The 12,634-nt window shown below is 51.4% G+C and overlaps 1 protein-coding gene across 7 annotated transcripts in view; it reads right to left on the reverse strand.

Moving 5' to 3' along the window:
- The window catches only part of PPP3CC (protein phosphatase 3 catalytic subunit gamma), a 63,731-nt gene that overhangs the window by 4,595 nt on the left and 46,502 nt on the right, over positions 1-12,634 (reverse strand). For 2 of the 7 annotated variants that reach the window (XR_010030421.1, XM_063175394.1), the window contains exons 7-14: positions 11,968-12,045; positions 11,755-11,849; positions 10,008-10,133; positions 9,033-9,110; positions 8,320-8,346; positions 7,310-7,391; positions 5,589-5,686; positions 2,462-2,533 (exon numbers count right to left, since the gene is read on the reverse strand). Coding sequence is in view for 6 of the 7 variants with exons in the window: in XM_063175394.1 (XP_063031464.1) it covers positions 2,462-2,533; positions 5,589-5,686; positions 7,310-7,391; positions 8,320-8,346; positions 9,033-9,110; positions 10,008-10,133; positions 11,755-11,849; positions 11,968-12,045 (656 nt within the window). In the remaining variant the exon portion in view is untranslated. The remainder of the gene's footprint in view (positions 1-2,461; positions 2,534-5,588; positions 5,687-7,309; positions 7,392-8,319; positions 8,347-9,032; positions 9,111-10,007; positions 10,134-11,754; positions 11,850-11,967; positions 12,046-12,634) is intronic. The other 5 variants (XM_063175396.1, XM_063175397.1, XM_063175395.1 and 2 more) reach the window with 5 other exon arrangements.

Below are 12,634 nucleotides of genomic sequence, written 5' to 3' on the forward strand. Positions count from 1 at the left end.
TAAGAGCTGCTTCTTTTTGGGGAGGTTTGGGATTTGCTCTGCTCCCTAAAAGGAGGTTCTTTTTAGGGAGGTTTGGGATTTACTCTGCTCCCTAAGAGCTGGTTCTTTTTGGGGAGGTTTGGGATTTGCTCTGCTCCTTAAGAGCTGGTTCTTTTTGGGGAGGTTTAGGATTTGCTCTGCTCCCTAAAAGGAGGCTCTTTTTAGGGAGGTTTAGGAGTTGCTCTGCTCCCTAAGAGCTGCTTCTTTTTGGGGAGCTTTGGGATTTGCTCTGCTCCATAAAAGGAGGCTCTTTTTAGGGAGGTTTGGGATTTACTCTGCTTCCTAAGAGCTGGTTCTTTTGGGGGAGGTTTAGGATTTGCTCTGCTCCCTAAAAGGAGGCTCTTTTTAGGGAGATTTGGGATTTGCTCTGCTCCCTAAGAGCCGGTTCTTTTTGGAGAGGTGTAGGATTTCCTTTGTTCCCTAAGAGGTTCTTTTGGGAGAGATTTAGAATTTGCTCTGCTCCCTGAGAGGTGGTTCTTTTTGGGGAGGTTTAGGATTGCTCTGCTCCCTAAGAGGAGGTTCTTTCTTTTTAGGGAGGTTTGGGATTTGCTCTGCTCCCTAAGAGCTGGTTCTTTTTGGGAAGGTTTAGGATTTGCTCTGCTCAAGAGATGGTTCTTTTCGTGGAGGTTTAGGAGGTGCTCTGCTCCCTAAGAGCTGCTTCTTTCTGGGGAGGTTTGGGATTTGCTCTGCTCCATAAAAGGAGGCTCTTTTTAGGGAGGTTTAGGATTTACTCTGCTCCCTAAGAGCTGGTTCTTTTTGGGGAGGTTTAGGATTTACTCTGCTCCCTAAGAGGAGGTTCTTTCTTTTTGGGGAGGTTTGGGATTTGCTCTGCTCCCTAAGAGCTGGTTCTTTTTGGGGAGGTTTGGGATTTACTCTGCTCCCTAAGAGCTGGTTCTTTTTGGAGAGGTTTGGGATTTGCTCTGCTCCCTAAAAAGAGGCTCTTTTTAGGGAGATTTAGGATTTGATCTGCTCCATAAAAGGACGTTCTTTCTTTTTAGGGAGGTTTAGGATTTGCTCTGCTCCCTAAGAGGAGGTTCTTTTTTGGAGAAGTTTAGGATTTGTTTTGTTCCCTAAGAGGTTCTTTTTCTTTAAGATAGGTTTAGGATTTGCTCTGCTCCCTAAGAGGAGGTTCTTTCCTTTTAGGGAGGTTTAGGATTTTCTCTGCTCCCTAAGAGGTTTAGGATTTGCTTTGCTCCCTAAAAGGAGGTTCTTCTTTTTAGGGAGGTTTAGGATTTGCTCTACTCACTAAGAACTGGTTCTTTTTCTTTAAGAGGGGTTTAGGATTTTCTCTGCTCTCTAGGAGGAGGTTCTTTTTTGGGAGGTTTAGGACTTTCTCTGCCAGCTAAGAGCTCTTCATGGAAGCATGCAATAGTTTGGGCTGGGAGATTAAAATCACCCAGTTAAATTATCCCAGGTTTAACCTTGGACACTTACAGAGATGGGGCAGCCACAGCTTTTCTGGAAATTCCATCCCACCACCCTTACAGGAAAGAATTTCCTTCCAATTTCCCAAACTTCCCCCGATTTTAATAGCATAGGAAGAACTTGATAAACCAGACAGGTGCTTGCTGTCCCCAGAGAGTGAAATCTCAGGAAAATTTCAAAGCTGAAAAACACAACACTAAAAAATAACAATTAAAAAGAAAATAAAAATTTTAAAAAAAGGCAAAACCCAGAACAACAGAACAAAGACACCACCACAAGGCTCTGAACTCCGACACAAACCACACACTGCAACACCAGGAGAGGGAACAGCTAGTCCTTGGATCACAAAGGCAAAATTCTTGCATGACCAGGAGACACACGGGCAGATTTGGGAGGGATGAATCCCACGGAGGAATTTCATGTCCCTGTTCCATCACCGCGGGGACGAGCACGTCACCCTGGCCCTGATGACACGGACCAAATGTGAAACTCCTTTGTGCTACGGAGAATTTAAGGAAAAGGAGCCTCTGCCAAATCTTTTACAAGGACTTGGCTGGCTCACAAACAACTTCCCTTGGTAAGCAAAGCCTCTGTAGAGCTGCGTGGCCCCTCTTGGCATTGAGGAAAAATCCTCATGGATCCGTCATTCCTACACCCTACAGGCAGAGAACTGCCTCTCCACCTTGGCCTACCTGTGGGGAGGGCAGGGGTTACACCAGCACCACAAAATCCTGTTTTCTAAGGGTTTTGATGGTGCTGGCAGATTGCAGGACCTCAACCCCAAGGTCTCGAGCTGCCGCAGCAGGAACCGCTTTGGCAACTCCAAATAAAGGTGTCCCACTAAGGAATAAACTGTTCAAGCTGCAACAGCCTTGAACCAAACCCCTGGGTGTTTTTTCCTTCCCAGCAGGGCCTTGTCCTCCCCCACTTCTGGTGATGCAAGAGTAAAAAGCTTCCGTTAAGGGCTGGTAAAGCTCTTTAAAATGAGCGCACGCACACACGGAGATGATTTGAGTCTCTCGCCGGGTTCTAGCCATACCTTCCCGTGCCTCTACCGCTTCTACTGTGGCTGCAATACAGAAGAACAGTGGCATGCAGAAATGAAGACAGGGAAAAAAAAAAATAAAATAAAACAAAACAAAAAAACCAAAACAAAACAGGAAAAAAAAAAAAAAAAAGGAACAAAAACAGAGTGACAGTGAGTGATCCGACATCATGGCTGCGACGCAGAGCCCGCGGCCCCCCAGCCCCGGTGGTGCCAAACGAGTGGCGAGAGGGGAGAAAAAGGTGACAGGAGGTGGAGAGGAAGGGGGGAAGGGGACCCCCGAGGGCTCAGGGGGTGTCTCCTTTCCTCTGGGTTGATCTGATGGAAGGACAGAGGAGCAGAGAGTGGGGGCTTCCTGCTGTGTGCACTGCACAGGGACAAGCTCGGAGTAAGCTCTGCTCCAAGCTGGGCGGCTCCAGAACACCTTTGGGTGATCAGTTATGTGGGATTCACCCTCCACCACACAGAAGGGATCCCAGGGGATGTTTTGGAGCAGTGGGAAGGAGAGGGGCAGCCTGTTTTCCAGGGAAGGACAAGCAGCAGGTACTGGGCTGCTCCGCTCCTGGTGCCTTGAGTTGTAACAGAAAATCAGGCTCCAAATCCAGTTTGGCTTCAGCTCCACCTCCTGCAAGTGTTACCAAGCAACAAGGCACCACAGAGCTGAGCAATGTCCCCCTTCCTAAATCTGCTGCAGCAACATCCGAGGTTTGGTAGGCCCTGCCTCAACATCTGGAAGGGCGCCCTTCCCTTGAGCAGATTCTCTGGATTTTCGCCTCAAAACTGCAGCTTTTTTCACTTTGGACACAATGCAGAGGCCACGTGGTCCTGGGGAGGCCACGGAGGAAGGATGGAGCTGTGGCTGCACAGCTCTGCCCCAGATTCCGTGACTTTGTTCAGTAGATTTTGCCAAGCCCTGCTGTGAAAGGCTGGGGAGAGGCTCAGGAGGGCAGGGCCCCCCTCAGTGCAGCCCTGTTTCCCTTTTCTGAGGTGCACAGGCACCCCAAAAGGGGGGCACGGCCCCTCCTCCTCACCCAGCAGACGGGGCTCCCATAAATTCACCGGGAGTGTGAAGGGATGTGCAAAATGGGAAAGGGTGGGAGGATGGGGAAAAGGGGGAGGGAAAAGGGTCAGGACAGGAAAAGGGGGAAGGACAGGGAAGGGAAAGTGGGAGAAGGGGGAAGGAAAGGGAAAAGGGCCAAGGAAAGGGGAAAGGACAGGGAAAGGAGGGTGAGAGAAGGAGGAAGGACAAGGAAAGGAGGGAGGGAGAAGGGGGAAGGACAGGGAAAAGGGAAAGGAAAGGGGTCGGGACAGGGAAATGGGGTTGGGAGAAGGTGGAAGGACAGGGAAAGGGGGAGGGAAATGGGTCAGGACAGGGAAAAGAGAATGGGAGAATAAGGAAGGACAGGGAAAGGAAGGTGGGAGAAGGGGAAGGACAGGGAAAAGGGGGAGGGAAAAGGGTCAGGACAGGGAGAGTAGGAGAAGGGGAAGGTCAGGGAAAAGGGGGAAGGAAAGGGGTCAGGACAGGGAAAGGAGGGTGAGAGAAGGGGAAGGACAGGGAAAGAGAGGTGAGAGAAAGGGAAGGACAGGGACAGTGGGAGGAGGAGGAAAGACAGGAAAAGGGGAGTGGGAGAAGGGGGAAGGACAGGGAAAGGGAGGAGGGAGAAGGGTCAGGACAGGGACAGTGGGAGAAGGGGAAGGTCAGGGAAAAGGGGGAAAGAAAGGGGTCAGGACAGGGAAAGGGAGGAGGGAGAAGGGGAAGGACAGGGAAAGGGGTCAGGACAGGGAAAGGAGAGTCGGAGAAGGAAGGAGGACAGGGAAAGGAGAGTCAGAGAAGGAAGGAGGACAGGGAAAAGGGGTGAGGAGGGCAGGAGAAGGCGGGAGATGCCGAGGGCAGCGGGGGCAGCCTGCAGGCGCGGGCAGGGCGGGTAAGGCAGCAGCAAAGGCCCAGCTTGTTTGTTCTGTCCTGGGGAGAGGCTGATTTTGGGGGAGAGGAGATCCCTGGTACCCCTGAGAGCAGCCCCTGAGAGGGGAAGGTGCTGGAGAACGTCACAGCATGACCCTGTGCTGTCAGGATCCAGGGACAGAGCTGCTGCAGCAGCCACCTTCCCACTCAGGCTCTGTTCCCAGAACTGGGGCGACGGGGCTGTGATGGTTTCTATAAAAAAAGGGAAAAAATATCCATCCTCCTCTGTGGGCAGAGAAATCCATGAGCTTGGGAGTGCTGCTGCACCCTCCCTGGGAGCAGGCAGTGATATTGCCACGTTTCTGACTCGTGAACTCTTTAATCCAGGCAAACCCCAGCCCCAGCCCGGGGAGAGCTGCAGGAAATCCCCGGTGCCCACGGAAGGGGGAAGCTGGGGAGGTGCCAGGCTTCAAAGGCCATGGCAGGGGAGGATTAACACACTGGATTACAGGATTCCCCCTGGGCTAGCTCATTCCCTGAGCACCAGCCAACCTCCTTGCCCTGGGAGGGGAAGGATTGGATCCTTTACTGAGCTGCTGAGGGAGGCAGCAAATTTGGGAAGAAACCTCCACAACTACCTCAAAACCTGAGAGGAGACTTTTCTGAACCATCCAGCCCTGGAGGAACCTCGTTCCTTTGGCTGGACCTTCCTCCTGTTTGGGATTCATGACTTTTGACAGGGGCAGATTGGGAGGGGTGTGGTTGAACGAAGAACAAACAAGCAGCTGTGTCACTGTCACATTCACACAGAGGCAGTGTCACTGTCACATTCACACAGAGGCTGTCACACAGCAGCAGCACAGCGAGGGGAGGCAGAGGATGTGCACCATGCAGCGTTAGAAGGGAAATCAAGGAGAAAAACTTGTTGCAGAAACAAACAATTAAGCACTGAACATGCTTTAGGCAGGGTGCTGTGGGTTTTCTTCCTCGAGGGTACACGGGGACAGCCTGGCATCTCTCCACACCCCCACCTACACCTCTGCTTACTCCTGCTTGGCAATCCTTCCTCCCCAGGGGCCTGAACCCTGGCTGGGGTCCCCTGGCACCCTCCAGGCCGCCCGTGGGAGCTGCTCCAGGGGGTTTGGGGCAGGGGGATGCAGGGGCAGGGATACTCACCGGTCTGCAGGGTCTGCCTCCCCCCCGAGAGCACTCCCAGGGGCAGGGTACCTGTGGGGGTCAGGCCTTTGAGGGTCAGCACGCTCTCACTCTCCTCCCTGCAGGGAACAGCAGCAGTTACACACTGAGTTACACGCTGTGGTGGGGTGTTGTGGGATCATGGATCGTGAGAATCATGGAATCATTAAGGCTGGAAAAGACTTCTAAGGTCACCCAGCACCACCACTACCCACGTCCCCAAGGGCCACATCCACACACCTGTTCAACCTCTCAGCCCTGGACAGCACAATCCTGTACTTGGCCACCCTTTCCATGCAGAAATTTCCCCTAATATCCAACCTGAGTCCCCCCGTGCTGTAGTTTGAGGTTGTTTCCTCCCCTCTGTCATTTGTTATTTGGGAGAAAAGACCAACCCCGACCTGCCTACAACTTTCTTTCAGGAAAATGTGTCCTGAAAGGGTGAGGAAAAACCACCTGTCCTAGGAAGTTTTTCCCTTCTTTCTTTTCCTAACCAGTGTTCCCCACCACCCAGTCCCCAAATTAAACTCAGCCCCAAAATTATGTGCAGTCCCTGAATTAAGCCTAGTTTCTGAATTAAGTCCAGTCCCTAATTTAAGCCCAGTCCCTAAATTAAGTTCGGTGCCTAAATTAAGCACAGTCCCCAAATTATATTCAGTCCCCAATTAAGGCCCAGTCCCCAGTTTAAGACCAGTCCCAGAACTAAGCTCAGTCCCTGAATTAAACCCAGCTCCTGAATTCAGCCCAGTGCCCAAATTTAGTCTGGTCCCCAAATTAAGCCTGGTCCCAAAATTTAGCCCAGCCCCCAGATTAAGCCTAGTCCCCAAACTAAGCCCAGTCCCCAAAATTAAGTCGAGTCCCCAGTTTAAGCTGAGTCTCCACTTTAAGCCCAAACCCCAAACTAAACTCAGTCCCCAATTTAAGCCCAGACCCCAAATTAAGCCTAGTCCCCAAACTAAGACCAGTCCCCAAATTAAACGTAGTCCCCAATTTTAAGTCCAGTTCTCAATTTAAGCCCAGTCCCCAAACTATGCCCAGATCCCAAATTAAGCTGAGTTCCCCAATTAAACTCAGTTCCCAATTTAAGCCCAGACCCCAAACTAAACCCAATCCCAAATTTAAAACTAATCCTCAACTGAAGCCCAGTTCCCAATTTAAGTCCAGTCCCCAAATTAAACTCAGTCCCCAATTTAAGCCCAGACCCTAAACTAAACTCAATCCCAAATTTAAACCCAATCCCCAATTTAAGCCCAATCCCCAATTTAAGCACAGTCCCCAATTTCAGCCCAGACCCCAAATTAAACTCAGTCCTCAACTGAAGCCCAGTTCCCAATTTAAGCCCAGTCCCCAAATTAAACTCAGTCCTCAATTGAAGCCCAGTTCCCAATTTAAGCCCAGTCCCCAAATTAAACTCAGTCCCCAATTTAAGCCCAGACCCCAAACTAAACCCAATCCCAAATTTAAGCCCAATCCCCAATTTAAGCACAGTCCCCAATTTCAGCCCAGACCCCAAATTAAACTCAGTCCTCAACTGAAGCCCAGTCCTCAATTGAAGCCCAGACCCTGAATTAAGCCCAGTCCCCAAACTAAGCCCAGCCCCCAGTTTAAGCCCAGACCCCAAACTAAACCCAATCCCAAATTTAAGCCCAATCCCCAATTTAAGTCCAGTGCCCAGTTAAGCCCAGTGCCCAGCCCATCCTCACCGAAGGACTGAGAAGACCCGTGCCATCTTCCCAATGGCTCTGATCTTATTCCTGATGATCTCCTTGCGCACCGTTGTCCCACCTGAGGGAGAGAAAAGAGCAGAGAGCAGCACGTTGGAGGCTTCCTGCTCTGCAGGGAGGGTCAGCATGAAGCCCCTGCCTGACTCCAGGAAAAGAAATCATGGTTTGTACAGAGTCACAGCTACACCGGAGAGAGAACGGTGCTGGAAGGATGGCATCGGGATGGCACCAGGATGGCATCAGGATGGCACCAGGATGGCGGTGAGGAGGGCAACACCAACGAGATGGCACACACGGAGCTCGAGAGGGCTAAAGAGAGTAGAACCACCACAGGACACGGCCTCGGGGGGGTGTGGCTGCCAGGTCGCCAGCTGGGCCCACACTGCACGGGATGGGACACAAATGACTCAGCCATGAGGACGCGCTTTGCAAGGCAGGGCACGGAGGGGCTGATGGGCACCGCTGGGCTCGCCCGCAGCGGCGCACAAGCATCAGCTTTGGCATCCAAGGAGCACAGGGAAGGGCTGGCCCGAGCCTGGCAGCTCTGCTCTGACCCCACACGGACACAACAGAACGGGGGGGAGCTCCCCTTCCTTCTCCGGGGGAGAGAGAAACATAAAAAAAAGCACAGAGGGAGCTGAAATCAAAGGGAAAATTCGGGTGGAAAGAGGGAACAAATCCATCTCCTCTCAGCTGAGATTCCTCACATGGCCCAGTACACATCAGGACAGGGAAGCCAAACCCAGGGCTAACATGCACCATGGCTCAGCCATGCACTACGTGGCTGCATTCAGAATCAGGTAGAAACGTGACCCCCGTTTCTCAGAGTTCCTGGAGGAACGCAGAAGGGTTAAAAAACACATGGAGCTTATGTTAAAACTGAAAGGGGATGAAGAGACTGCCCCACTAGTCAGCTCTGGAAATCCACTTCAAGGATCTGGTGGCACAGGCAGTGATAATTAAGCTCGTAGCAAATTCTAGCTGGGTACCTTTCGGATAGCTTGAAATGTAGTGATCTTCAGGGAGAGGAGACACCAAGAAACAAGTAGATGAAGACAGAGATAGAAGAAACAAATTTAATTTTCATGGGAGGGAGGAAAGAAAAAAAACCAAAAAAGCAAAAAACAAAACAGAAATGCAATGGGATAAGCGGGTTAGAGTCTCCACCTGGGGCCGAGGCAGCTCAGGCCCCACTTCTTGCTGCCCCCCTCAGCTTCCTCAGGTCACCACCTCACTCCTGAGTCCCCCCAAAATCCAAACTGCTCATCAGCTCAACCACTGATTTGTCCCCTTCATGCACAGCTCAAAAGCAGGGCCAAACCCAGCGTTTTTGGGGAGGGGGGTGACACGAGAAGCCACTTTACAGAGGAGTTCACTGCAACAGATGAGAAGACTGGGTGGATATTTTGGTGCAGAAAATTCTGAATTGGGGGAAAAAATAACCAGCAGCCTGTGTAAGGAGCAGGAAACCATTCCCAGAGTAGCTGGCAAGAAGTGTCTGTCGCAGTGAATGTCATTTAATTTCTCTGTGACTGAAAAGCAAAGGAGAAAAAAAAAACCCAAACATTCCCTACCCAAAACTGCAAAAAGAACTGGAGACCCTGGCTGGGCATCCAGCTATAAATCAAGAGCTGCTCAGACATGAAAGACCTTGCCCAGCCTTTCCCCCCGCTGCTCTCTGCTGCCAGCAGGGATATTTTACCTTCCAAGGTCTCGTCGCCATCCGAGATCAGCTCGTCGTCGGAGCAGATGTTGAGGATGTTCACGAGCATCTCGGTGACTGCAAGAGGCACAGACAGAGAGGTCAGAGAGGCCTGGCCACGCAGAGGGATTTGGAGGGCCAGGGAAGGATTTCAAGGTCGTCTGTGCCCTGCAAGTGGGAGCCTGAAGACACTTTTAGGCACAGCCTGCTGGTGCCCGCAGCGGCGCCGGAGCAGACGACACACGCTGCATCTTCTGCCAAGGAGGTGGATGCAGGCCAAGCACATCACAGAGGAACCAGACGTGGGGAAGGAGGTGCCAACATTCCTGCAGAACAGCCTGAGCTCCCTCAAGGTCCCCCCTCCCCATCCTCACCCATGCCAAAGCCACCTGGCTCTGAGAAGGGCCAAATCTGGGGAGGGAGGGGATTCGACCTTTGCTGCCTCAAAGTCAAAAAATCCTTTGGGGGTGGTGAGGGTGAAGCTGCACCCCAAACAAATGAGGCTGGGGTGGAATTTAATCTCATCAGGAGAGGTGAAAATCCTTTTGGTGAAAAGCTGAGGCAAAGTCTTGGTCATATTTTAAGCTGCCTCGCCTTGTTCAGAATGAAATAAGCCTTGGATTGAAGTGAATGCTTCCTTTTTGGTGGGCCAGGAGCCAACAGGAATTTAAAATTCCTCTGCTGCAAACCGAGAGAAACATCTCCAAATTCTGAGGTGGGGCTACAGCACCCAAGAGCAGCCCCACCAGCAATGCAGGAAGAGCAAGAAAGGAGTGTTTTATTGGTAAAAGCTTTTTCAAACAGCTGGTTTTGCATGAATTTAATCCAGTAATGAAGATCTCCTTGAGCCTGAACTGCTCTCCTGTGCTACCTGGAGTTGCAACACTCTGCCAGCAGTGTGGGACAGGTTTGTGACACTCAGGATATGAGGAGCAGTCACTGGGAGTTGGGAACAGGACCCCAAATCTCTCTTACCCTTTTCCCCTACAAAAGGCAAGGACCATGTGAAGACATCCATGAAGTTTGGAAGCCAGTAGGGGTGAGGGGAACAGTTGAACTGCCTGATGTTCATGACGTTGTTTTCATATTTCAGTACAGCAGCTGGGGGAGAAAAGGCAGAGAGAATAAATGTCCATGGGCCCTTTCCACCTAGAGAATCCTGGATTTGAAGGATCTTAAGGGCAGCGACACCTTCCACTATCCCAGGGTGCTCCAAGCCCCCCCCAGCCTGGCCTTGGGCACTTCCAGGGATGGAGCAGCCACAGCTTCTCTGGGAATTCCATCCCAGCCCCTCCAGACCCTCAGAGGAAGAAATTCCTTCCCAATATCCCATCCATCCCTTCCCTCTGGCAGTGGGAGCCATTCTCTGTGTCCTGTCCCTCCATCCCTTGTCCCCAGTCCCTGTCCAGCTCTCCTGGAGCCCCTCTAGGCTCTGGCAGGGGCTCTGAGGTGTCCCTGGAGCCTCTTCCTCTTTCACCCCCAGCTCTCCCAGCATGGCTTCCTCTGCAAGTTTTATTAAACCTTCATTATCAACACCCTGTTACACTCATGTAGCATCAAGCTACCAACTCTCCAAAATGAGAAGAGAAATTTTGGTTTCCTCAGGTTGGTTCTCAGCTTAAAACAGCGAAACTCAAACAGAGTCAAGATCCAAAGTGAGGGGTGAAAACCTCACAGCTGGTGAAAATTCCACCATGAACCCCATGGGTTAGGGGCAGAGGAAGTGGAAAACTGTCCTACACTATCAGCTCCTGTGGGATGGCAGCATCCATCAGAAGGGCTCCATTCTCCTGTGCTGGGAATGAAAGCTTTATTCCAGGCCTTATGACTCCACAGTTAATTGCCACAGTAACACATTAAGTCAACCACTTCAGCTCAGCACACAAAGCTCTCTTTCATTCCAGGCACAAGAATGTGACTGGAGGAGAGGGTTTGTATCAAAAATAGGGTGGTTTTTGTATCAAAACCAGTGTGGTGGCAGCTGGAGAAGGACTGGGATTGTCCCTCTGTGCTGGGCACTGGGGAGGTGCCTCGAGGGCTGTGTCCAGTTCTGGTCCCCTCACTGAGACCTGGAGGGGCTGGGGGGGATCCAGGGAAGGGAACAGAGCTGGGAAGGGGCTGGAGCCCCAGGAGAGGCTGAGGGAGCTGGGCAGGGGCTCAGCCTGGAGCAAAGGAGGCTCAGGGGGCCCTTGTGGCTCTGCCCAGCTCCTGCCAGGAGGGCACAGGGACAGGAGCAGAGGGAACGGCCTCAGGCTGGGCCAGGGCAGCTCAGGGTGGGCACAGCAGGAATTTCCCCATGGAAAGGGGGCTCAGGGCAGGCTCAGGGTGGGCACAGCAGGAATTTCCCCATGGAAAGGGGGCTCAGGGCAGGCTCAGGGTGGGCACAGCAGGAATTTCCCCATGGAAAGGGGGCTCAGGGTGGGCACAGCAGGAATTTCCCCATGGAAAGGGGGCTCAGGGCAGCTCAGGGTGGGCACAGCAGGAATTTCCCCATGGAAAGGGGGCTCAGGCCTTGGAACTGCCCAGGGAGGGTTGGAATGCCCATCCCTGGAGGTGTCCAAGGAACAGATGAAGTGACACTCAGTGAAAGGTGGGGATTGGGCACAGGTTGGGTTCAATGGCTTGGAGCTCTTTTCCAATTAAATTATCCTGTGATTTTGGAAGGGCAGAGTGGGGGAGAGATTTCCTGACCCCCATAAGAGCAGCAAAGGCCCAGCCTTACCCTTGTTGTTATAGACATCTAAGTAATTTGGTGCAGAGAAGATTGTGATTAACGAGGGAAAGCCCGTGGTCTGGCTCTTCCTGTACATTCGATACCTGCAAAACAGAGCACGAGTTAAACCCGGCTTAGCACAGCCCAAACCCGGCTCAGCACAACCCAAACCCCGCCCAGCCCAGCCCAAACCCCGCCCAGCCCCGGGGCTGCAGCACTCACCCGGCGTCCTGGGCTTCGTGAGCTCGGATTACGGATAACAAACTATTGTTCTGCAAAAATTCACACACTGCAGGATAACTGCAAAACAAAAAGGGAGGAGAACTCAGCTGAGAGCAAAGCAGAGCTCAGAGCTCGGGTGGTCTTGGTTTCTGGGAGCAGCCACTTGTAGAAAACATCCAGTTTCTGGATGTTTTTCCAACACCAAATATGTTTTATTCAAAAATTATTCAAATTATATATTTTTATCCAAAAATTAATTGCAAAGGGTTCTGTTAAACCCTTCCTATAAGCGGACTATCAGCACAAATCCTTTTTTAGCAAGGAAAAAATATTTCCTAGAGATCCAGGTGCTGCAAACCACTCATAGGGCCAGTCCAAAGAAGCATCTCTGCTGCTTGAGATGCCAATTGTACAAAGTAACTTATCCAAAGACAGATCAAAATTCACATTTATCCAAAGACAGCTCAATATTCACGGAATCACAGAATGATGAGGTTGGAAGAGATCTCTGAGATCATCAAGTCCAACCTGTGCCCTAACACCTCAACCAGACCATAGCACCAAGTGTCATGTCCAGTCTTTTTTAAATACATCCAGAGATGGTGATTCTCCCTGGGAAGAGCATTCCAGTACTTTATTATTATTTTGGTGAAAAATTTTTTCCTAA

This window comes from Melospiza melodia, chromosome 23 (assembly GCF_035770615.1).
Source record: "Melospiza melodia melodia isolate bMelMel2 chromosome 23, bMelMel2.pri, whole genome shotgun sequence".
Taxonomy (NCBI): Eukaryota; Metazoa; Chordata; class Aves; order Passeriformes; family Passerellidae; genus Melospiza; species Melospiza melodia.